This window comes from Mobula birostris, chromosome 18 (assembly GCF_030028105.1).
Source record: "Mobula birostris isolate sMobBir1 chromosome 18, sMobBir1.hap1, whole genome shotgun sequence".
In the NCBI taxonomy this organism is placed as follows: domain Eukaryota; kingdom Metazoa; phylum Chordata; class Chondrichthyes; order Myliobatiformes; family Myliobatidae; genus Mobula; species Mobula birostris.
The window spans coordinates 62,398,000-62,425,242 of record NC_092387.1 but is presented as its reverse complement, the minus strand read 5'-3'; the positions used below and the strand labels follow the sequence as shown (position 1 = coordinate 62,425,242).

The 27,243-nt window shown below is 42.6% G+C and overlaps 1 protein-coding gene across 9 annotated transcripts in view; it reads left to right on the top strand.

The window, feature by feature from the left end:
- The window catches only part of dlg5a (discs, large homolog 5a (Drosophila)), a 232,376-nt gene that overhangs the window by 92,085 nt on the left and 113,048 nt on the right, over positions 1-27,243 (top strand). For all 9 annotated transcript variants that reach the window (XM_072282816.1, XM_072282813.1, XM_072282814.1 and 6 more), the window contains exon 6: positions 17,702-17,885. In XM_072282816.1, the coding sequence (XP_072138917.1) occupies positions 17,702-17,885 (184 nt within the window). The remainder of the gene's footprint in view (positions 1-17,701; positions 17,886-27,243) is intronic.

Below are 27,243 nucleotides of genomic sequence, written 5' to 3'. Positions count from 1 at the left end.
CTTTACACGTTAATTTGCAACTACATATTCTTAGTGCCAGAACACTAAATCACCTTGCTCATAAAGAATAGAGTTTATTTTTGAGTCTTGAACCATTTCAGCAGTAGGTGAGCTGCACAATTGTGCTACAAAAATAATTGTTAATCAATCTGACATACAACAGCCAATGGCAAGGTTGGATAAGTGTAGCACTATATATATAGAATTCAAATTGCTCTTTGGTTGGATGAATCTGGTTTCATTTTGCACTGCTGGTTGCAGAATAAAAAGAAATCTATATTTCTTTCAGGCTGCTTTCCTTTCAGTAATCTATGAACTGGCGTCCTGTAATTAATTTTTCAACTCCCTGTAGTTATCTTTTCCATTGCAAGTTCTTATTCAGTGAAGTATAATAATGAACCATGTCATTTCCTTAACCCTTTGACAGCATAGGTACAGTTATCACATGGTAGTTAGGCCATTGTGACTGTATGGGATCTTTGAAAGAGCTAACTAATTAATTTACTTCCTCTTTGTCTACCATGTAGCATTCCAAATTTTTCCTTGTTAATTGCATATTGATAATAAATTATAATCATATCGAGTTCAACTGTGCTAAGGGATTTCACTGAGTATAATAGAATTTGACTATATAAATGTTTTGGAATCAATGGTTCAGAACTTGTGTAGGATTGAGAAAATGTCAACAATATAATGTACTTCATTTTTCAGTTTTCTTCAACTTTTTTGCTCTTCATTCAGATTCAGATTAATTATCACTAACATATTGTATGTTGTGAAATTTGTTATTTGGCAGCTGCAGTATAGTCCAATTCATAAGAATGACTATAAGTTACAATAAGAAATGTATAAAAATATGAGTGTAAAAAGAGAGTAAATAGTGAGGTAGTTTTTATAGTTCATGAAATCTGATGGTGATGGGGAAGAGGCTGTTCCTAAAATGTTGAGTGCACATCTTCAGGTTTATATACTTCCTCCCGGATGGTAGCATTGAGAAGACGGCATGTCCTGGATGGTGAGGGTCCTTAATGATGGATGCTGCTTTCTTGAAGCACAGCCTTTCAAAGATGTCCTCGATATTGGGTGAAGGGGGGGGATGTCTAGAGCCCAAGATGGAGCTGGCTGAGCTTACAACCCTCTGCAGCTTCTTACGATTCCATGCGTTGCAGCCTCCATATCAGATGGTGATGCAACCAGTCACAATCCTTTACGTGGTACATTTGTAGAGATTTGCTAGTCTTTGGTGATATACCAAATCTCAAATTCTGAATGAAGTATAGGCACTGGTGTACTTTCTTTGTGTTTGCATCAATATATTGGGCATGGATAGATCATCTGAGATGTTGACACCTGGGAACCTGAAGCTGCTCACTCTCTTCACTGATGACCCATTGATGAGGACTGGTGTGTGTTCTGCTGACTTCCCCTTCCTGAAGCCCACTGTCAATTCCTTGGCCTTCCTGGTGTTGAGTGCAAAGTGTTTGTTGTGGCACAGCTCCCCCAGGCAATCCGTCTCTATAATGGAGTATGATTCAATTGCTCCCTTGTCCAGATAACTGTTGTTTATGAATGTAACAGATGTGGATAATGCTGATTCCACATTGTTTAATGTCATTTCCAGTATACAAGTGTAAAGGAGAATGAGATAGTTGTTACTCCTGATCCGATGCAGCACTAACACACAGTAATAAAAAAACACGATAAATGTAATTACATAATATAGTTAATAATCAATATATATAGATTGATTATATGTACATAAAGTGACACTAGGCACAGGAGTGTGTGTGAGGTAACTGACAGGAAATGATAAAGTAGTGGTGGTGGAGGGTGTGGTATGGTACGATAGTGGGTGGAGGTGTTGATCAGCTTTACTTGTCACAGTAACTGTTTTTGAGTCTAGTGGTCCTGGCGTGGATGCTAAGTTGTCTTCTCTCCGATGGGAGTGGGACAAACAGTCTGTGAGCAGGGTGGGTGGGATCGTTTATAATATTGCTAGCCTTTTTGCTATCTTCCTGTATATTCATATGTCCTTGATCTTGAAATACATGTCTAGTTCCATGAGGGGCTACTGAACAGAGAGCAGGACTAGGATTCATCATCTTACTTTAGCTAACAGACTTGGATAATGAGTTGTATTTCTCTGTACTGACTCGAATCCTTTGCTTTGCTGTACTATGTTCTGGAGCAGTTGGTAATCTTTGGTAACTTACTTAACTGGCTGTTATTTATACTAGAGCATTAACGATGAGTGTGAAGAGGTTGTTAAATTCCAGGGGTTCATCATCAAGTCTTATTCTGCAGATCCTGGAAATCCAGAGTAACACATACGAAATGCTGCTGGAACTCAGTAGGCCCTGATGAAGTGCCTCAGCCTGAAACATTGACTATTTATGCCTTTCCATAGATGCTTCCTGACCTGATGAGTTCCTCCAGCATTTTGTACGTGTTACTCTATCTATGGAAAGTCTTCAGGAATGAAAACCAGTGAGTTGTGATATCTACCGAAGAGTTGAAGTTTAATTAGGGCAGCAGTTTCCATATTGAGACAACACAGAGATCGTGATTTTAATCACTGAAGCAACCTGTTTCCCCATTTTTACTTAAAAGGCTGCAATTTGCTTTCAGCTTACACAGAGCCCGAGACATTCTGGATTAGTGTCAAGACACTCTTGTATGTAAGGTTTGCTGTCAAGAGAACATCTACACAAAGTTGCTTCGTGAACAGGGCAAACAGCAATGCATTTTTTTAAACCCCAGTGTGTTTGACTATTAAATGCTCTCTAAAATGGTTTGAGCAATTTTTTTTAAAGATATGTTTATTATTGGTAAGACCAGAATCTATTGTGTATCATTTGTTATCCTTGAGAACTGTTAACCTTAAATTCTTCTGGTGAAGACACATTCACGGTGGTGTTGGGTAGAGTGTTCCAGGATTTGGATCCATTTATAATGAAAGAATAAATATATTTTCTACTTACAATCATGTTCAACTAAGAAGGGACTGACAACTGGTGTGTTACCAAGTGCCTTTTGCATTTAAATTTTGATGGTAACTTGAAGTTAAAGAATCCTTAATGATTGATGATCATGAGAATCTTGAACAGGAATTGTGCATTAGCTAAGTGTGTAAAAACTTTGGGTATTAAAAGTAAAATGAAGTTAGAAGAAGAGAGTTAGATTGAGAGCATAATTGGGGAGAAAAAAACAAGTGTGGGGCTAATTCTAATGCCTTCTGTGGTTCCATTCAAAAGGAATGCTCCAGTCCAATACTCAGTGCCAAAGAAGCTGGCATTAAGACCCGTCAATTCACAAGATCACAAGATCACAAGACAAAGGAGCAGAAGTAGGCCATTCGGCCCATCGAGTCTGCTCCGCAGCTCCCCCATGAGCTAAACTATTCACCCATCTAGTTCCAATTTCCGGCTTTTTCCCCATATCCCTTGATACCCTGACTAATTAGATACCTGTCAATCTCCTTCTTAAACACCCTCAATGATCGGGCCTCCACAGCCATATGTAGCAACGAATTCCACAAATCCACGACCCTCTGGCTAAAAAAATTTCTCCTCATCTCTGTTTTCACTGGATACCCTCTAATTCTAAGATGATGGCCTCTCTTCCTGGACTCACCCACCAAGGGAAACAACCTTTCTACATCTACTCTGTCCAACCCTTTCAACATTCGAAACGTTTCTATGAGATCCTCTCTCATTCTTCTATACTCTAATGAATACAATCCAAGAGCTTACAGACACTCCTCATATGTTAGCCCCTGCATTCCAGGAATCATCCTCGTAAATCTTCTCTGAACTCTCTCCAACATCAGTATATCCTTTCTAAGATAGGGGGCCCAAAACTGCACACAGTGTTCCAAATGAGGTCTCATTAATGCCCCATAGAGCCTCATCAACACCTCCTTACTCTTATTCATTATTCCTCTTGAAATGAATGCGAACATAGCATTCGCTTTCCTTACCGCCAGTCCAACTTGGTGGTTAACCTTTAGGGTATCCTGCACGAGGACCCCCAAGTCCCTTTGCACTTCCGATTTTTGAATTTTCTCCCCATCTAAATAATAATCTGCTGGATTATTTCTTCTTCCGAAATGTACAACCATACATTTGTCAACTTTGTATCTCATCTGCCATTTCTCTGCCCACTCTCCTAAACTGACTAAGTCTCTCTGCAACCTTTCCGTTTCTTCAACATTTCCTGTTCCTCTACCTATCTTGGTGTAATCCGCAAACTGGGCCACAAAACCATTTAATCCATAATCCAAATCATCGATACACATTGTAAAAAGAAGCGGCCCCAACACTGACCCCTGCGGAACACCACTAGTAACCGGCAACCAATCAGAATAGGATCCCTTTATTCCCACCCTTTGCTTTCTGCCTATCAGCCAATGCTCCACCCATTTCAATATCTTTCCTATAATTCCATGGGCTCTCATCTTATTAAGCAGCCTCATATGCAGCACCTTATCGAAGGCCTTTTGAAAATCCAAATACACAACATCCACAGCTTCTCCCTTGTCAATCTTATTCGAGATTACCTCAAAAAATTCCAATAAGTTGGTAAGGCAGGATCTTCCCTTCATGAAACCATGCTGGCTTCCGCCTATCTTGTCCTGCACCTTGAGGTATTTCTTAACCTCGTCCTTGAGGATTGACTTCAATATCTTTCCAACCATCGATGTCAGACTAATAGGTCTGTAATTTTCTTTTTGCTGCCTCCTTCCTTTCTTAAATAGCGGAACTACATTTGCGACCTTCCAGTCCTCCGGAACCATGCCAGAGTCTATTGATTCCTGAAAGATCATTTCCAATACTTCCACAATCTCCAAAGCCACCTCCTTCAGAACCCTTGGGTGCACCTCATCCGGGCCAGGAGACTTATCTATTCTTAGTCCACTTAGCTTCCCAAGCACTTTCTCGCTAGTTATCTTGACCGTACCTAATTCTATTCCCTGATACCTCTGGCTATCAGGTATATTGCTCATGTCTTCCACTGTGAAGACTGATGCAAAATACTCATTCAGTTCCTCCGCCATCTCTTTGTTATCCATTATAATTACTCCAACATCATTTTCAATTGGTCCCATATCTACCCTTGTCACTCTTTTACTATTCATATATTTAAAAAAAACTCTTAGTATCCTTTTTTATATTAATCGCCAACTTCCTTTCATAATTCATCTTTTCTTTCCAAATGACTTTCTTAGTTTCTTTCTGTAAGTTTTTAAAGGTCTTCCAGTCCTCATTTTTCCCACTAATTTTTGCTTCCTTGTACGCCGTTTCTTTTGCTTTTATTTTTGCCTTAACCTCTCTCGTTAGCCACATTTGTGCCATTTTTCCGTTCATGATTTTCTTTTTTCTTGGAATATATTTTTCCTGCATTTTCCTTATTTCTTGTAGGAATTTCATCCAATTCTGCTCTGCCGTCCCTCCATTTAGTTTACTTTTCCAATTGACTTGGGCCAGTTCCTCTCTCATACCACTGTAATTTCCCCTGTTCCACTGAAATATCGATACACCTGATACCAGCTTCTCCTTTTCAAATTTGAAACTGAACTCAATCATATTATGATCACTACTTCCAAGAGATTCCTTTACCTCCAGCTCCACAATCGCCTCAGGTTCGTTACACAGCACCCAATCCAAAACAGCCGGTCCCCTGGTGGGTTTCTGGACAAGTTGCTCCAAAAAGCCATCCTGTAGGCATTCTACAAACTCACTCTCCTGAGATCCATTACCTTTCTGACTTTCCCAATCCACTTTCATATTAAAATCCCCCATAATTATCTTGACATTGTCCTTCTGACATGCTTTTTCTATTTCCAGCTGCAACTTGTAGTCCACATCCCAATTGCTGTTTGGAGGCCTGTATATAACTGCTATTAGTGTCTTTTTACCCTTGCCATTTCTTAATTCTACCCATAAGGATTCTACCTCTTCTGATCCTATGTCCCTTCTTTCTATTGATTTGATATCGTTACTCACCATCAGGGCCACTCCACCCCCTTTACCTACCTTCCTATCTTTCCTGTACACTGTCTATCCTGGGATATTCAGCTCCCAATCACATCCATCATTTAGCCATGACTCGGTGATGGCCACAATGTCATATCTTTTAACCTGCAGCCGTGCAGCAAGGTCATCCACTTTATTTCTAATGCTGCGTGCATTTAAGTACAGTACATTTAGATCGGTACCTGTTGCCACTTGTGCTATATATCTATTTTGCAGCAAATTATCCTGTATATTCACCGGCCTGTCCTTCTTACCATCTTTGCTGCACAGTATTTTTGACTTATTTCTATTTTCCTCTTCCTCGATCCTAACACCTTGGTTTCCTTCCCCTTGCCAACTTAGCTTAAACCCTCCCTAACAGCTATATTAAGCAATCCCGCTAGGATATTAGTACCTTTTGAGTTCAAGTGTAATCCATCTTTTTTGTACAAGTCATACCTTCCCCAAAATAGATCCCAATGATTCAAGAATTTGAAACCCTGCCCCCTGCACCAGCTACTTCACTAAAAGGGTGCGTAAACTGGAATAACTTGTCTTGGTGGGAAGTTGCCGTTCAGCCTGTTTTTTTGCTGCTTCAAGTGTGGGATTTCATTCTGGGTTAGCAGAATTTAATCACCTGACATTGGATTAGATTAGATTAGATTCAATTTTATTGTCATTGTGCTGAGTACAGATAACAAAGCCATTGAAATGCAGTTAGCATCTAACCAGAAATGCAAAGGATAGTATTATTTACAAAATAACTGCAAATAAAAAGTAAGTGCTGCAGCACACAAATATAAAAGTACTGAGACAGTACAAGCAACACACATCAAAGTTGCTGGTGAACGCAGCAGGCCAGGCAGCATCTGTAGGAAGAGGTGCAGTCGACGTTTCAGGCCGAGACCCTTCGTCAGGACTAACTGAAGGAAGAGCTAGTAAGGGATTTGAAAGTTGGAGGGGGAGGGGGAGATCCAAAATGATAGGAGAAGACAGGAGGGGGAGGGATGGAGCCAAGAGCTGGACAGGTGATTGGCAAAAGGGGATACGAGAGGATCATGGGACAGGAGGTCGGGGAAGAAAGACAAGGCGGGGGGGGGGCACCCAGAGGATGGGCAAGAGGTATATTCAGAGGGACAGAGGGAGAAAAAGGAGAGTGAGAGAAAAAATGTGTGCATAAAAATAAGTAACAGATGCGGTACGAGGGGGAGGTGGGGCCTTAGCGGAAGTTAGAGAAGTCGATGTTCATGCCATCAGGTTGGAGGCTACCTAGACGGAATATAAGGTGTTGTTCCTCCAACCTGAGTGTGGCTTCATCTTTACAGTAGAGGAGGCCGTGGATGGACATGTCAGAATGGGAATGGGATGTGGAATTAAAACATGTGGCCACTGGGAGATCCTGCTTTCTCTGGCGGACAGAGCGTAGGTTTTCAGCAAAGCGGTCTCCCAGTCTGCGTCGGGTCTCGCCAATGTATAAAAGGCCACATCGGGAGCACCGGACGCAGTATATCACCCCAGTCGACTCACAGGTGAAGTGTTGCCTCACCTGGAAGGACTGTTTGGGGCCCTGAATGGTGGTGAGGGAGGAAGTGTAAGGGCATGTGTAGCACTTGTTCTGCTTACACGGATAAGTGCCAGGAGGGAGATCAGTGGGGAGGGATGGGGGGGACAAATGGACAAGGGAGTTGCGTAGGGAGCGATCCCTGCGGAATGCAGGGGGGGGGGGAGGGAAAGATGTGCTTAGTGGTGGGATCCCGTTGGAGGTGGCGGAAGTTACGGAGAATAATATGTTGGACCTGGAGGCTGGTGGGGTGGTAGGTGAGGACCAGGGGAACCCTATTCCTAGTGGGGTGGCGAGAGGATGGAGTGAGAGCAGATGTACGTGAAATGGGGGAGATGCATTTAAGAGCAGAGTTGATAGTGGAGGAAGGGAAGCCCCTTTCTTTAAAAAAGGAAGACATCTCCCTCGTCCTAGAATGAAAAGCCTTTTTTAAAGAAAGGGGCTTCCCTTCCTCCACTATCAACTCTGCTCTTAAACGCATCTCCCCCATTTCACGTACAGCTGCTCTCACTCCATCCTCTTGCCACCCCACTAGGAATAGGGTTCCCCTGGTCCTCACCTACCACCCCACCAGCCTCCGGGTCCAACATATTATTCTCCGTAACTTCCGCCACCTCCAACGGGATCCCACCACTAAACACACCTTTCCCTCCCCCCCTCTCTCTGCATTCCGCAGGGATCGCTCCCTACGCAACTCCCTTGTCCATTCGTCCCCCCCATCCCTCCCCACTGATCTCTCTCCTGGCACTTATCCGTGTAAGCAGAACAAGTGCTACACATGCCCTTACACTTCCTCCCTTACCACCATTCAGGGCCCCAAACAGTCCTTCCAGGTGAGGCAACACTTCACCTGTGAGTCGACTGGGGTGATATACTGCGTCCGGTGCTCCCGATGTGGCCTTTTATATATTGGCGAGACCCGACGCAGACTGGGAGACCGCTTTGCTGAACATCTACGCTCTGTCCGCCAGAGAAAGCAGGATCTCCCAGTGGCCACACATTTTAATTCCACATCCCATTCCCATTCTGACATGTCCATCCACGGCCTCCTCTACTGTAAAGATGAAGCCACACTCAGGTTGGAGGAACAACACCTTATATTCCGTCTGGGTAGCCTCCAACCTGATGGCATGAATGTCGACTTCTCTAACTTCCGCTAATGCCCCACCTCCCCCTCGTATCCCATCTGTTACTCATTTTTATTCACACATTCTTTCTCTCACTCTCCTTTTTCTCCCTCTGTCCCTCTGAATATACCTCTTGCCCATCCTCTGGGTCCCCCCCCCTTGTCTTTCTTCCCGGACTTCCTGTCCCATGATCCTCTCGTATCCCCTTTTGCCTATCACCTGTCCAGCTCTTGGCTCCATCCTTCCCCCTCCTGTCTTCTCCTATCATTTTGGATCTCCCCCTCCCCCTCCAACTTTCAAATCCCTTACTCACTCTTCCTTCAGTTAGTCCTGACGAAGGGTCTCGGCCTGAAACGTCGACTGTACCTCTTCCTATAGATGCTGCCTGGCCTGCTGCGTTCACCAGCAACTTTGATGTGTGTTGCTTGAATTTTCAGCATCTGCAGAATTCCTGTTGTTTGAGACAGTACAATATGGGTGCAATACTGCTTAGCGCTGTGATGTCATAGTCATACTTTATTAATCCCGGGGGAAATTGGTTTTTGTTACAGTTGCTCCATAAATAATAAATAGTAATAGAACCATAAATAGTTAAATAGTAATATCTAAATTATGCCAGTAAATTATGAAATAAGTCCAGGACCAGCCTATTGGCTTAGGATGTCTGACCCTCCAAGGGAGGAGTTGTAAAATTTGATGGCCACAGGCAGGAATGACTTCCTATGACGCTCAGTGCTGCATCTCAGTGGAATGAGTCTCTGGCTGAATGTACTCCTGTGCCCAACCAGTCAATTATGTAGTGGATGGGAGACATTGACCAAGATGGCATGCAACTTGGACAGCATCCTCTTTTCAGACACCACCGTCAGAGAGTCCAGTTCCAACCCCACAACATCACTGGCCTTACGAATGAGTTTGTTGATTCTGTTGGTGTCTGCTACCCTCAGCCTGCTGCCCCAGCACACAACAGCAAACATGATCGCACTGGCCACCACAGACTGGTAGAACATCCTCAGCATCGTCCGGCAGATGTTAAAGGACCTCAGTCTCCTCAGGAAATAGAGGCGGCTCTGACCCTTCTTATAGACAGCCTCAGTGTTCTTTGACCAGTCCAGTTTATTGTCAATTCGTATCCCCAGGTACTTGTAATCCTCCACCATGTCCACACTGACCCCCTGGATGGAAACAGGGGTCACCAGTACCTTAGCTCTCCTCAGGTCTACCACCAGCTCCTTAGTCTTTTTCACATTAAGCTGCAGATAATTCTGCTCACACCATGTGACAAAGTTTCCTACTGTAGCCCTGTACTCAGCCTCATCCCCCTTGCTGATGCATCCAGCTATGGCAGAGTCATCTGAAAACTTCAGAAGATGACAAGACTCTGTGCAGTAGTTGAAGTCCGAGGTGTAAATGGTGAACAGAAAGGGAGACAAGACAGTCCCCCTGTGGAGCCCCAGTGCTGCTGATCACTCTGTCGGACACACAGTGTTGCAAGCACACGTACTGTGGTCTGCCAGTCAGGTAATCAAGAATCCATGATACCAGGGAAGCATCCACCTGCATCGCTGTCAGCTTCTCCCCCAGCAGAGCAGGGTGGATGGTGTTGAACGCACTGGAGAAGTCAAAAAACATGACCCTCATAGTGCTCGCTGGCTTCTCCAGGTGGGCGTAGACACGGTTCAGCAGGAAGATGCTGGCATCCTCAACTCCTAGTTGGGGCTGGTAGGCGAACTGGAGGGGATCTAAGTGTGGCCTGATAATAGGCTGGAGCAGCTCCAGAACAAGTCTCTCCAGGGTCTTCATGATGTGGGAGGTTCAGCAGGGTCACAGCCTCAGGGAAGAATCTCTTCCTGTGCCTGCTGGTGTGGGAGCAGAGGCTCCTGTAGTGCCTACTGGATGGGAGGAGAGTAAAAAGTCCATGGTTAGGGTGAGATGCATCCTTGATAATGCTTTTCACCCTGCCCAGGCAGCGTTCATGGTAGATGTTCTCAATGGTGGGCAATTGGGTGCCGATAATCAGCTGGACAGTTTTCACCGCACGCTGGAGTGCTCTGCAATCCGATTCGGGACAATTGCCATAACACACTGAGATGCAGTTGGTGAGTATGCTCTCAATGGTACAGCGGTAAAAGTCCGTCAGTATCCTGGGACAGAGGTGAGCTTTCTTGATGCTTCGCAGGAAATAAAGGCGCTGTTGCGCCTTTTTGATCAGGATGGAAGAATTCAGAGACCAGGTGAGATCCTTGGAAATATGGACACCAAGGAATTTGAAGCTTGATACATGCTCTACTACAGCTCCGTTGATGTAGATGGGGACGTGAGTGTGGCTCCTAGCATGCCTGAAGTCCACAATGATCTCCTTGGTCTTCTGGGTGTTAAGGGCCAGGTTGTTGTCAGCACACCACACGACAAATCCGTTGTTGTTTCAAAGTTTATTTGAGACTCATGTCAGCAACTTTTGGGTGTAAATATGTATGTGTAGTTCTGGATTCTTGTTCTCAGTAAACACTCAAGAAGATTGCTTAGCCTCCTTAACTTGTGGTAAATTAAAATGGTTTATTATTGTCAAATGTGCCAAAGTACAATGGAAGATTTTGTTTAGCATACAGATAATTTCAACACGTAAGTACATTGATGCAGTATAAGGGAAAAGAAATAGCAGAATGCAGAACATAATGTTGCAGTTATAAAGAAAGTGCAGTGCCGGCAGACAGTGAGGTCCATGGCCAATACCAGATAAATTCTGAGGTCAAAAGACCACCTTGTCATGCAAGGCACTGTTCAATAGTCTTTTACAATGGATTCGAAGCTGTCCTTAAGCCTGGTTATACGTGCTTTCAGACTTATGTATCTTCTGACAGATGCAAGATAGGAGATGGGAGAATTCCCTGACTGGGTGAGATCCTTGCTTATGTTGGCTGTTTTTCCAAGGCAGTGAATCCATGGAGGGGAGGCTTATTTCTGTGTACACAGCTGTCTGCTATTTCTTCTGGTCTTCAGCAAAGCAGTTGCCATACCAAATTGTGATGCATCCATATAGGATGCATTCTGTGACGCATTGATAAAAATTGGTGGTGGTCAGCGGAGGTGTGCTGAATTTCTGTAGCCTCCTGAGAAAGCTGATGTGCTTTGTTAGCCATGTCGTCTATGTAGTTGGACCAGGACTGGCTATCTCACACCCAGGCATTCAAGCTCTCAACCCTCTGAAGTTCAGCATTAATGTAAACAGGAGCATATGTGTTACCTCCTTCCTGAAGTTAATAAACAGCTCTTTTGTTTTGCTGACATTCAGGGGAAAGTTGTTGTGATAGCACTGTGCCACTCAGCTCTTATCTCCTTCTCATACTCGGTTCAACACAATTTAAGATTCAGCCCACGACAATCTTGTGAATAGAGTTAGAGCAGAATCTCTCCATGCACTCATGAGTGTCTAATGAGTAAAGTAATGAGTGCCTTGTTGGGGGGGGGGTGGCAGCCTTGTGGGCCACCAGTATTGAGGATTGTCACAAAAAACTGTGGGTCAGTTGTTTAAGAAAAATAACAAGATGGCTTGAGTGGCAAAAGTAGATCGAGGTGCTTTCATTTACCTCAAAACAAGACAAAAAACTGGGGAAAAAAACTATATGCATTCTATATGCATAACTATATATATAGCCACCCTCAGACTAAACATAAAAGAAAACTAACTCCAAAGCCTTGGTAACTTGAAGCTTATAACTGCTAAGCCCCTCCCCCTAGACCAACCAAAAGCTAATTAACTCAGTTATCCAATTAAAGATGGTATCCTCCACCATCAGCACACCTGTGCAGGTTGCTGCTGCCTCTATATGAGACAGATCCATGCAGCAGCTCTGTTTCAGAGCCAGTCACTATTTCTGCTGGGGATGAGTGTTTTACTGAGTGTGCCATGTGCCGTCCGTAGTCAGTGACAGGCCTTCGTCACAAGGATAATTATGGTGAGGCTGTTGCAACCTATCTTTCCTGAATGCAGTCTGTTGGCCACAAAGTCAAGGATCCATTTGTGAGCTTGTTTAGGGGTCTGTAGTGGATTTCATTCAGCATCAGATGATAATTGTCCAGTCCATGCATCAAACAAAAACATGGTACTACACTTCAAAAGGTATTAAGAGTAAAACATGTAATTTAGGATTAGATTTGCACAGTACACGAATTGGGTGCAACACAAGTGCTGGAGGCACTCAGTGGGTCAGGTAGCATCAATGAAGGGAAATGAACAGTCAATGTTTCTGGTGAAGACCCTTCTGTTTTGTACATTTTTGAAACCTAGCTGATGCAGATTTTATATTTCAGCTTTAGCTTTGTTGGAAATGTAAAGTATATAAACAATAATTCGCAACTCAAGGAATTTGTGTTTTCTATTAGATAAAATTAGCAAAGACTTGAGACTGCAGATGCTTGAATCTGAAATAAAAAGCAAGTTGTTGAATGAACTCAACAGGTCAGGAATCATCTGTGGAGCCAAAGAGATAGTGGATATTTTGGGTTGAGACTCTCTATCAGAACTTGATTAAAGAACTCGAGTGCAGTTTCAGAACTGCTTCAGCTTGTAGTTTACTTTTGACTGCAACCTATGTATTTCTTACATGTGCAAGCAGTCAGAGACACTCTGATTCTGCTTATACTGCAGTTATTAAAACTTAGAAATCAGGTTTAATATCACTGACGTATGTTGTGAAATTTGTTTTTGCAGCAGCAGTACAATATATAAAATATACTATAAATTACAAAAAGAAATATATATTTTAAAAATTAAATAAGTGGTGAAAAAGAGAGCAAAATTAGTGAAGTAGTGTTCATGGGTTCATTGTCTATTCAGAAATCTGATGGTAGAGGAGAAGAACCTGTTCCTAAAATGTTGAGCATGTCTTCAAGATCCTGTACTTCCTGATGGTTATAATGAGAAGAGGATATGTCCCGGATAGTGGCAGTCCTTATTTATGTTTTTTTTTCTCTCTTTCTCCCTCTGTCCCTCTCATTATAACTCCTTACCTGCTGTCCACCCTCCTGGCTCACCTCTCCACCCCCCCCCCCTTCTCTTTCTCCCCAGGCTTCCCGTCCCATGATCCTCTCTCTTCTCCAGCTCTTAGATCCACCCCTCCCCCTCTTGTCTTCTCCTGTCATTTCGCATCTCCCCCTCCCCCTGCCACTTTCAAATCTCTTACTACCTCTACTTTCAGTTAACCCTGACAAAGGGTCCCGGCCCGAAGCGATGACTGCACCTCTTCCTATAGACGCTGCCTGGCCTGCTGCCTTCACCAGCAATTTTTGTGTGTGTTGCTTATTTATGGTTGCTGTCTTTAGGATTGTCTTACACTTATGAGTCCTGCAGACTCATTGCATTGCAGATAAATAAATCATATAATTTTTTCTGACATCTGCATATCTAAATCTAGACATACAAATCTACCTAGATGCAGTTGCACTCTGGCAAATAAAGGTTTAGAGGTTTGAGCTACTTCTGCAAAGTTGCTGAGTTGAAAATGAGAGAACATGAATTAACATGAACAAGGAATACAGTTCTTTATTCCATGTAAGATTAATTCATGGAATCAGACTACAGGCACAGGTTTTAAAATATTAGGTGGATAAATAATTTTTAAAAAAGGAAAGCAAAAAAAGGTAATAATTGAATAGCACTTGCTGAGAGCAAGTGCACGTTTAATAGATCTGTGAACAGATTGTATTTCAAATTACTTAAAAATCATATATATATACACACACACACACACACACACACACACACACACACACACACACACATTTATTTATTTATCTATCCATTGCCCCTTATGGGTGCTGTGTATGTGTTACTTTTCCCCCAATCTCAGGTCCTCTACCAGTGGCCTGGGAGCTTGAGAATTTAGTGCAGCATCCTTGCTGGTCCTAGTAGTGCACTCTTCTGGACCAAAATCTCAGATGTTGTTTCCGGGATTTGTTGGAACCACTCTCCCAGTCCAGGAGTCGCAGCTCCAAGTGCTTCTATCACTACCAGGATTACTCTGGTGTTAACCTTTCACATCCTTTCTATTTGCTCTTTCAAGCCCTGGTATTTCTCCACCTTCTCGTGTTCTTTCTTCCTGATGTGGCAATCCTGAATGACAGTAACAGCTATTACTATTGCTTTCTTCTATTCCTTGTCCATTATTACTATGTCTGGTTGGATGGTCAGTACCCGCTTATAAGTCTGTATTTTGAAGTCTCACAGTACGTTAACTCTGTCATTCTCCACCATCTTCCACAACCCAATCCATACTTAGTGCAGACGTTCCTGTACACAATTTCTGCAACTTGGTTGTGCCTTTCAGTGTATACTGTCCCTGCCTGCATCTTGCATGCTGCTACTATGTGCTGGATGGTTTCCAGCAGATTCCTTGCACAGTCTGTATCTTGGGTCTTGTCCACTGTGATGGACCCCTGCTTCTACTGCTCTGATTTCTGGCGCTGGTACATTCTGTGCGGTGGCTTGTCCTGCCATGGCCTCTGGTCCTCTGGCTCTGCTTAACCCACATCCATTTCCATATCCCCTGCTTGCTGTCTGAGGTATTCTCCTAGTTGTCCTTAGGGAGCCATCTCCTTGACATCCTCATGGATGTTTTGCATTTCCTCCAGGACTGTGGCCTTGGCATTTCCAAGTCCCCATCCTCCTTTATTCTGGCAGGTGTATAGTTGCTCATTGTTGGACTTTGGATGGAATCCTCCATATAGTGTTAGTAGTTTCTGGGTCTTGATGTCAGCGGCTTCCAGGTCGTTCCTTGGCCAGCACACTATTGTGGCTGGGATCTGATGACTGGTAGGGTGAATATGTTGATGGCTCTGATCTTGTTCTTCTCATTCAGCTGGTTTTTTAAGACCTGTCTCACTCTTTGGAGGTACTTGGATGTTGCAGCTTTCCTTGGGTCCTCATTATGGCTTCTGTGCACCTGCAGGATCCCCAGGTATTTGTAGCTGTCCAGTATGTCTGTTATGCGGCCTTCAGGTATCTCAATTTCTGCAGTTTTGATGAGTTTGCCTCTTTTCACTACTATCCAGCTGGACTTTTCTAGTCCAAGTGATGTCCTGATGTCTCCGCCTTACACTCTTGTCAGGTGGATTAGTGCAGGAGTCCCCAACCTTTTTTGCACTGCGGACTGGTTTAATATTGGCAATATTCTTGCTGGCCGGCCAACCCGGGGGGGGGGGGGGGGGCGGGGGGTCGGCGGCGCTGGGTAGGGTTGCCAATGGACAAGAGTAGCAGTCAAATACGTTGTGTTTACTCAGGGAAAAACTACAATGACCATGAAGCCTTGCGCGGGCACCAGTGCGCATGCGTGACCCGCCCCTGCGTTTACCTGCCGATTTTTTTTCTGCAAATACTTTTTGGCGATTCTGTTCGGTGGTGGGGGGTGGGGGTGTTAATCACAACCAGAATATAGGTGATAAGTGGCTAATACACTCAATTTCGTTTGTAAAAGAGTTTATCTAACGAATTTAATATTAAACACACAGCGCATATTTTCCTTGTATGAATATAGTGATAAGTCAAATATCAGGGGAGGACAGGGGAGCTTGAAGTAAGTGTTGAATGAACTTCCAATAGAAGTGGCAGAAGCAGGTTCGATATTATCATTTAAAGAAAAATTGAATAGATATATGGACAGGAAAGGAAAGGAGAGTTATGGGCTGAGTGCAGGTCGGTGGGACTAGGTGAGAGTAAGAGTTCGGCATGGACTAGAAAAGCCGAGATGGCCTGTTTCCATGCTGTAATTGTTATATGGTTATATAAGTAAGTCAATAGCATCATAACATTTTACGTAACGTTTGGATATTAAACACACAGCATATATGTTCCCCGTATGAACATATAAGATCATTGCAACACACCAATATCGCTGAATCAGTGGGAGCCCTGGGCTTGGTTTCCTGCAGCCACACGGTCCTATCGAAGGGTGATGGGAGACAGCGATACTTGAAGGGGATTCCTTATGTCCAATCTATTCCGCAAATTAGTTTTTGTTGCATTCATTGCAGAAAACTCCGCTTCGCAGAAAAATGTTGGAAATGGAAGCAATGTTTTCAGTGCCTTCGTGGCTATCTCAGGATATTTAGCCTTGACTTTGATCCGGAATACCGGCAGAGATGTTATGTCAAACATTCTTTTCAGCCCACTGTCATTTGCAAGCTCGAGGAGTTGATCTCCTTCCTGCGCTGATATGGATGACGCGCGGGTAATGACCTCGCATGCGTTCAAGATCAACAGTGGCTGTGACAGGGAATGAGGAAAGGTGCAGCTGACTCATATCGCCAAATCATATCATTTCTTCGCGGCCCGGTAGCACATGCCTTGCGGCCTGGTCGTTGGGGACCGCTAGATTAGTGAGTCTCTTTCATTTTTGGTATACAGCTTGATGTCATCCATGTACAGGAGGTGGCTGATGGTCACTGCACGCTTGAACCTGTACCAGTACTGTGTGTTTTTGAAGAACTTGAATGATATTTTGTTCGTAAAGATCTCCATGACAATTTGGCAGCTTAATTTCTGGCATTTTGTTTACACATGGCCTCCTAAGGCTAAAATTGAAGAAACCATCTGAATCAGTAAGATGGCAATTTCTACAATTTTCTAGGGTCTGAGGGACCAGACTTAAAATGTCAGTAATGATGCTAAAATGTAATAATTGGAAAAAAATAATGTGTGCAGCAGGTGGAATATGAAGTCTGTTATTTTGCAATCCAGCAATCTCTCCTTATCAGTCTTCTGGCAAAGTTTTGTGTACGTGTGATTCACCTCTGTTGAGGCATTGAAGGGATCATAGGTCAATTCATCTTTCATAAACAAGAGCTCATTTAGCTTGCAAAATGGAGGCAGTGTTTTGATTAATTGTAACTTATTTACAGTAAAATTTTAAATTTGTGTATCATTGTTCAGTGTTTTCAACTGATGCTTTGATGATGTAGTCAGTAAATCGTGATTCCCAAAATATTTTTAACTCCCTTCTCAGCACTTTACATAGTCGCCTGCGAATTGATCAGTCTCAACTCAAGGAAGATATGGAGGTCATCAAGAGGGAGAACTCCCAGCTGTTACGGGAACACAATCATGCACAACAGACCTGTGAGGAACTGAAGAGACTCCATGAGGAAGATCAGAAGGAAATCACGGACCTGCGCAGTCAGCAGCAACAAGTAAGTGTTCAGTATACGCTTTTGGATTTTCATCACCAACCAGCTGAATTAAAGAGTGCATGTTTTTTTGAATTGTATGATAAGGGTATCCTGGTGATTTTTATTTTAAAATTCCTTCCCTCTGACACACAGTAAATAGAATGGACATAGGACAGCATATTGCTACAAGAGCTGGGATTTGCCACTGATCTGTTTCCAAGCAATAAGTGACAGTGAAAAGGATTATTGTTATTTTGGTTTGGGTATAAAATGATTATTGTTTCTATTCTGCCCCAGATAAAGTGCTGGCTGGAAAATGAATAATTGAAATGGAAGGGACCGGGGAAAAGTTCACTGAGATAAGATGAGGGATTATCAAAATTTAACAACTAAGTTCAGTCTTTCTTGAGCATTGCAGCTTGCTTCTCTAATGTTTCTTAATGGTTCTTAAAAAAAATATGCACTATTTCCATTCCAGTATCAATAAGAGTGTGAATTTACTTTGCCATCCTACTTGTCCACAGAATTTGTTAGTTGAATTGTGTCAAGTGCATAACATAATATAGATTTCTTTTTTTGAATATGATTTTCAATCTGTGTCTGTACATTTAAAGCCATCCTTGTTGTTATCTATGTACGAAGCAAGAACGACAACAGGAGTGGTATGATTAAATGTTTTTACTGAGTCATGCTAGTAATAGTACATGCTGGGCAACTTGCAGTGCAGGAACCACAAACCAGGCCTGTCTGCACCAAAAGAGAGTACCTCCCTTGCTTAGGAGGCCCAGTCGATCCACCGCACTATCAGTCGGCCACGTGTGCACTTGCCACATTCTCGCAGTCGATCCAATACAGTTGCTTGTGTTTTAAGTAATTGATGCTAATACATTGTTTGCTCTTTATAAGATACCAATAGCGTGAGCACAGGGAAGTGGGCTTGAGCTGTGCTTTAAGACATGTGATATCAGTTCTTTGTTGGAGTTGCACTTGAGTGACATTGATGATTTCCGGAAGTTCACTACCAAGTTCACCCTTCAGTCATAATGCACAGTACAATGTGTAGCGGTTAGCATAATGCTTTACAGCACCAGATGCAAGATTATTTGTAAGGAGTTTGTTCATTCTCCCCATGACCACGTGGGGTTCCTCTGGGTTCTCTGGTTTCCTCCCACATTCCAAAGACATATGGGTTATGGTTAGTAAGTTGTGAGTGTGCTCATTGGGGTCAGAAGGAAGGAGACAGTTGTGGAATACTCCCCAGCACACCCTTGATGCAAATAGCACTTTCACTTTATGCTTTGATATACACGTGACAGACAAATAAAGCTAATCTTTATCTTTGAACTCAAAGATCCAGAGCTGGATTGGGATGGCCACAATTCCAGAGGTTTAGAAGTCAGCAGGGAATAAGCTGTAAGACAATTTCAGTTTCTGCTAATTCTGCAAGATAGAAGACAGAACATAGAAAACTACGGCACAGTCTAGGCCCTTTGGCCCATGATGTTGAAGATGCCCAATACATTTAATTTTCTTCAATTCCTTTTTCTGTTTGCCCCACCTAAGTAAAAGAAAACATTCTAAGGTTCATATGGTAGGAAAAACAATGTGGTAGATGCCTCTGTTTAGTTCAATGTAGCAAACAGGATTGGGCAGCCTGAACATCAGGGACTTTTACAAAGTACTTTTATGGAAGAAAATCTGACAAACTGGTGTGCAGGGGTTTGTACTACCTGCAGTTTTGCTTGTGAAATGGTGTATGTTGAAATTAAGGCAATTTAACCAATAAAAAATTTTCATGGGTTTTGGGGAATACTAGGGACAAGTGAATAAAGCTCAGAAATGCCAAGGATGCAAAGGGACGTAAGGGAGGAGATTGCTGTCTGCATCTTTGGTATCCATGTTGCATTACTGCACGGTATGGAAACTGCACTTCAGTGGACAGGAAGGCTCTATCACAGGTAGTTAAAACTTTCCACTGGCATCACCAGTACCCAGCCTACCCACCATCAAGAACACGTATACAGAAAGGTGCCAGGAAAGGGCCAGTAACATGAAAATCCCACCCTTCTTGGGATCCTCCTTGGACTTTTTGTCCCACTCCTATCATTGAGGATGCTATGTAGCATCCACACCAGGACCATCAGACTCAAAAATAGTTACTTTCCCCAAGCAGTAAGACTGATCAACACCTCAAACCACTGACCCACCCCTCCACACCCCCAACCACCATAACTTTATCATATCCTGTCAATCACCTATGTACAGGCACTCCTGTATACCTAGTGTCACTTTATGGGCATGCAACCAATCTATGCATATAAGATATCTTATGTATTTATATTTATTGTGCTTTTTTATTGTAATTGTGTTGGTGCTTTTTTTGTGCTGCATTGGAGCCAGAGTACCAATTATTTTGTTCTCCTTTATGCTTGTGTGCCAGAAATGATACTAAACAATCTTGAATGTTGGGCTAATGTACCAGAAGACTGGAGGATAGTTAATGTTGACTCTTTATTCAGGAACGCCGGTAGGAATAACTCGGTAGTTACTGGTGAGTGAGCCTTAACATCAGGGACAAGAATAATATTTGCATGAAGTTAGGAGTAGACAGCACAGTTTTTTTTTTAGCCGAGATTATCTTACTCAGATCTTCAAAGCATAATTTTCAAGAGCTAAATGTTGTGATCTACCCAACACAGCACCATGAAAAAGGCTGTACTTTTATAATTGTGTAACCTGATCAATTTGAAATTCAGTGGTGTTATATATCTGCAAGACTCTGCCAAATTGAACCACTTTAGAACTTAATTGAATCATATTCTTTGTGAAGGGAGTTAAATGATTGAATACATCGTTTTTTGTTGTCAGGCTGAATAATGGGTGAAAGAATAGATTTGCTTTCTGTAAAGTGTCTGGGAAGATCTATGAACAATGAGCAGTGCATTAATTATAAATCATTTGCTCATGTTCTCTGATCTGCCAAATTGTAATCATCCTTTACAAATCAAATGTCCTAACAAAGATTCTCAGCCCAAAATGTTGACTGTTTATTCCTTTCCATAAATGCTGCCTGACCTGAGTTTCTCTAGCATTTTGTATGTGTTACTGTGGATTTCCAGTATCTGGAGAATCTCTTGTGTTCTTGTTACCCAATATGGTTCCAAAGGGTGAGTGCATCATGAGCTAGCAGTAGTTTGTCAACCTTCTTACAGGAAGCCTTCAGATAAAGAACTATGATAATATTCCCCTTCTTCCATTTCCCACTAGAAAACTGTTGATTGAACTAAATGGATACAGATCTAGTGAAGGTGTGAGAGTACAACTACAGACTCAGAGGGAGGCAGTGCCTCTGATCTAGACAGTGTTTGGGACTGGAGGGAAATGTGAAACAGAATAAGCGCAAACCACAGCCTTGGGATGAAAGGACATTTATGAAGGGGGAAAAAGCCAACAGTATACTGAATGTGGATCAAACTCTTATGTTGTATTCATTATTTCAATCTATTATCAAATTATATGTATGTCAGAATATACTACCCTGGTTTTGTGTGCGAGAGGCCACATCTGATGAATCTTTTGGAGCTTTTCAGAGAGCTAAGAGAATAGCTAAAAGTAGGGCAGTGAATGTTGTTGGGATGAACTTTAAGGCCTTTGACAAGGTCCCATGTGGCAGGCTGATCTGTATGGTTGGGTCACACGGGATTCAAGGAGAGCTGGGGAGGTGGATTCAGGATTTGCTCGATCTTAAGAAGCTGAGGACGATGGTTCCCGGTCAACTCTCTCACTGGAGACCTGGGATCAATGTTGGATCTCTTGTTCATTACTTATGTAAATAATGAATGACAGAGACCTTGTGGTGGCACCTGCTACAATACCCTCTGTATTCTTCGGCCTCCAATTCTGCCTATTTAATCATCTCAGTGAAGGACTGCATTATCTGCACTGTATCAGTTACTCATGACTGCTGCACTAACCTTCACTCAATCCACACTTGTGTCTCCATTAACCCGCCCCTAAAACAGCAATATCATTTGAAAGGTTGTCTTATAGCACTTTACCCTGCAAAGGGAGCTCCTTCTGAGCAGTACCTCAGAGAAAATCTGTCAACTTCTAAACTGAAGCCACGGTATCCAGAGTAACACACACATAATGCCGGAGGAATTCAGCAGGTCAGGTACCATCTGTAGAGAGAAATGAAGTGCTGATATTTTGGGCTGAGGGCCTTCCATTAGGACTGGAAAGGGAGGGGGTAGAAGCTAGAATAAGGAGGTGGGGAGGAAGGGGAAGGAGTACAAGCTAGGAGGTAATAGTGAGGGAGAAGGTAGTTGAGGGGAGGGGGGAATGAATTGAGAAGCTGGGAGGTGATAGGTGGAAAAGGTAAAGGACTAAAGAAGTAAGAATCTGATAGGAAAGGAAAGTGGACCATGGGAGAAAGGGAAGAGGACCAGAAAGTGGTGATAGGCAGATGAGGAGAAGAGACGCAAACACGAGGAAATCTGCAGACACTGGAAGTTCAAGCAACACACACCAAATGCTGGTGGAACGCAGCAGGCCAGACAGCATTCACAGGAAGAAGCACAGTCGACGTTTCGGGCTGAGACGCTTGAGTCCTGACGAAAGGTCTCAGCCCGAAGCGTCGACTGTACTTCTTCCAGTGGATGCTGTCTGGCCTGCTGCGTTCCACCAGCATTTTGTGTGTGTTGCTTGAGGAGAGGAGAAGGAGTTTCCAGTCTATTGCCTTGCAATCCATAATAGTTGGTATTTGTGAAGAGATTTTTCGCTTTTCTACTATGATCTCCCAGGATAGGTATAATGAGAATGATCAGAATATCCTAATTAATTGTAGCCGTTTCTGGCTTGTAAGACTTGCCTTGCCTCAAGACCAAAGAAAGAATTCCACTGGTACCTGAATTCCAAGGGCAACAGAAAACCCATACCCTTAAGGACAGATCAACACACACAAAATGCTGGAGGAGCTCAGCAGGTCAGTCAGCATCGATGGAAAAAAGTAAACAGTCGAAGTTTTGGGCCGAGATCCGTTAAAGAGTCCCTAGTGCACCACGTTTCATTGACAGTGAACACATGTATCCGTTCTTCAGTGCTGTCAAGGTATCTATGGCCCATGATCCCAAGGCTTCCTACCTTGGTTAGTTCATCTACATTCTTAGATCTCAGTGGGACAAAGTGCAATCAACACCCAGCAGAAGGAGCACTCTAAATACCATATCAACTGTGACTTAATCCTTGACATTAGTGTCCTTGACTACAACCTGCAGCAACCCATTTGAATCAGGCTTGCACACTGTTGACTGATAAGAATTCAAAAGCACATATGCCATCTAATAAGCAAAATCTTGGGAGAAGCGTGTTTCCCTTCTGTGGTTCTAAAAATTGGTTACCATGGGTTTCAGTCACAAATTCACTGGTTCATGGCCCACATGTGGGAAGAGGAGGATATGTCACAGGATCCAAGGGACTTGAAAACACATACTGTGAGATGTCAAGCTGCAGTAATGGTAGAAGGTCCTTTGTGCTCTCTGCCTTGAGAGGTCACACTCCTCAGCTGCTGTCTCCCAGTGGCAGGAGAGCTAGACCTCAATTGGTAGTTTGGATTTTGTCCACCTAGAGGAAAAGATCTGCACATGGCAGGAAGCAGCACCTGTCACAACTTGTGGTTTTTTTTTTTGACCTCAGTAATCCCTTGACGCCAGTGTGCAGGAGGGACTATAGAGAACCCATTTGAAAATTGTCTGCTTGCAGAAATTCATCTTGATCTTGTTTCACAATTGCATGCTTGCACAAGAAAGAAGCTATGCTGGAATCTGGAGCCAAAATCAAACTGAAAGCCGGTAAGTCAAGCAGAATCCATGGAGGGAAAAGGACAGTCGATGTTCATGGTCCATAAATATTTCCAAAATGTTGGTGAATCTCTGGAATTCTCTGTCTCATGGGGTTGTGGAGGCTAGCCCTATGCCCGTTGTGGAGAAGTACTTAAAGTGGAAGGTGATTTTTTTCAAAAATTGGGAGTAAGGGTTTAGTGTGGATCTGCCATGATTGTATTGAATGGTGGTGGTGGGGCGGGGGGGGAGCTTCAGGGGCAGCTGGCCTGTTTTCTTGAATGTACTTGTTGTGTTTTAGATTCAAATTCATTTATTTATCACATTTCACATATAGTGAAATGAGCCTTTTGTGTTAACAACCAACTCATCTTAAGGATGTGCTAAGGGCAACCCGCAAGTGTCAACACACATTCCAGTGCCAATTAGCATAAGCAAGCCTTACCTTCCTCCCATCCATCCATCCATCTCCTCTCCCTCCTCCTCTCCCTCCCTCAGGTTAGGTTGCCTCCCAGTGTCCAGGCTCCAGACTTGTGGACTCACTGGCATCGGGCCTCCAGACTCACCGATGATGGGACCCAGAACTCCAGCCCTTGAGCTCTGGACTCACATACCAGGGAGTCACCAGCCCTCATACCTCCTACCTGCAGAGACCGTTGATCGTGTGGGGGTCCCTCTGACCTTCTGGGTGGGAGCACCAGGCCTCATCCTTGCTGGTCTTTGTACATAGCATATGATGCCTCAACATCTGTCCATTGAATGTCCTTCGTCCATGCTGGGAAAGACACATGGGGTTAAAATATACCAGCAAAATTTATTGTGGCCCAGTTCTGTCACTCTGTTTGATTAATGAACCTTGCATTTTGTGCTGTTTCAAATCAGTTTCTCCATTTCTAGTGGGAACTTTGTGATTTCTGAGCAGTTTTGACCATATCTGATGAAAATTTGCAGATCTCTCTCCAGCTGACAAAACCAAAAGGCATCAAATCAAATTCTTGTAGATACATAGGGTTCTTTATTTCTATAAATGAACAGAGTTCATAAGATACACTTAGACTTTCCTTCTCTTCATTAACTATGAAGAAACTATTATTTTTAAATAGTATAATCAAAAGAACCTTTTATTTTACAAATTCTGATGAGGACTTTCTTTGGATTCTTGATTTAGCTGTGTAAGGAGAAAAAAATTCGATGGTGATATTTTTTCGTGTAATGATCTTTGAAAACAGTTTATTTTCTAACCATGTTTGCACTGAAGTAAAAATTTAAACAAAAAGGGGTAAAAAAAAGCTTTGATTAAGGTTAATTGTTGGTGAATGTTGGTGTTTTCGTCCCTGATATGACGCATTAGATTTGTTTGTTTTCCCGAGACGTTGCAAAAGATGATTTCTCCCTTTAGCCTGAGACACTTAAAGGGCAAAGGAATGATTGAATAAAGCTGCTCATTCAGGTTCACAGCTTCCATTCATGTCGGACAATGCTGCTTGTTTGATGAATGCTTTTTAAATTCAGATTAGAAACAGAAAACCATTGCAAATTGAATGAAGTGAACATTCTGGAACTATATATAAACATTTAGCTGACACATCTCCAAGGGGGAGATTTTATAGAAAAGTTCATGGTTTGCAAAGAGAGAACTGTGGCAGCAAAGCCAAGGTTCTTGGAAATGTTAAGCCCACGCTTCATTTGATGTAAGAAAAGAACTTAGTATGTATAACCAACCCCTGTGCATTCAAATAATGTGTGAGTGGAGCTGACTTTATTTGACTGCAGAAAGTGATTCCTGAATTCCAAGTTAAAACTAAACTTTAGGAATCAAAATAAAGGTTTGCACAAACAGAGTAACCCACTTAACAGTCCAGCGAGTCAAAGGTCACTGAACAGCACAAGTGAAGGTTTGTCCCTCCTGAATTTGTTTTTTCTTCACATTTGGAAAGCTTCTAAAATTGAAAGACTGCTTGTAATTTTAATGCCTGTTTTGTACGTAAATTAGATTTTTATAAATGCTACTTTTTAATATGTATTAATTTGTGGCAAATCTGTGTGATACTTGGAATTTAATTTGTCTTTGCCAAGTATACACATGTTCTGCACCATATGTGATGAACTGTGATTGATTAGTTGTAGTAGATTATTTTGATAATGTTGCTAGCTGTTCCAGAACTTTGCTTGGCATTTTTATTGCATGATTTTATCACAAGCGTCCTTTTCACTGTTTTTCTTAAAATTATTTAATTTTGCATGTTTTTCCTCAGCTTTTCTTTATATACCTGTACCATTGCACATCAAATACAGAGGCCGTTAAATTCCCCCGGTGGCATGTAATATCTTCATGACTTAGATTACTTATTGAAAGTGAGCATTGATTATCCTGTAGTCAATGGTTTCCTACCTAAACATTCCTCCTTAGCACTATTTGAAGGAGACCATGAGACGTCATAGTTCTCTGAACTCAGTTGCAGATAATCAGTCCTTTTAGTTTGTGTCAGAACTGGCCAGTCTTCAACCCTTAGTATTAATGCAGTTTTTCTCTCCACAGATGCTGGGAATTTGTAGTATTATTTTGCTTTGTATATATTTTCTATCTCACAGTTCTAGCAGTATTTTTTTCTTTCTCATCCCCTTTGTCATTAATATACTTTCATCATCTACAAACAGATTTTGATTGGCCTTTGCAAATTCTGAGACTAACAACACCTCATTTTGTGTCATTTAGTCTTAAGTCCATCCATCCAACCACAGACATTCTTGTCAGTGTTACTTTGAACCATTGTCATTGCCTTTGTTCCCTTTACATCTCTGCTTGATGGAATCATATTTATATATTGTTCGTCCATCGTCGTCGTCGATGAAGACCTCGGCACCATTGATGGTGTCGAGACTAGCGCGTGATTTGGATTTAAGTGAGGGAGAGTTGCGCAGTGTCAGCCTCACTCTCTCTTCCCAATTCCCATCTGGATCCAGTGGCAAGACAGAGTCGAGACGGCTGGAGATCATACTGTATATATATATATATATATATATATATATAGGCTGTTTCCTCCAACTCATCCATGTGATTTATTTTAATCTCATTTTCCTGCAAAGGTTGCAAGGCCTGCACCCTTTTCATTCATTTCGTATCCACCCACCCGTCCAAAGGATTTTTAAATGCTTTGATTGTACCTGCCTCTATCATTTCTGGCAATTTGCTCCAATTACCCACCAGCCTCTGTGTGGAAAAACTTGCTCCTTTTTCCTTCTCTCCCCTTAAACCTTTGCCCTTTAGTTTTAGACTTCACTACCCTTGGAAAAAGGCTGTGACTGTCTTCTCTATGTCCTTCATAATCTTATAAACCTCTATGTGGTCACACCCCCAAACAAACCTCCTGTGTTCCAGTAAGAAAAAATCCAGTCTATCCAGTCTCTCCTTTCAACTAAAGCTTCCAGGCAACATCCTGCACTGTTGTTAGCATCACCGCATACTTTCTATAATATGGTGACCAGAAGTGCATACAGTATTTCAAGTGTGGCCTAATCAATGTCTTGTACTGCTCCAACAT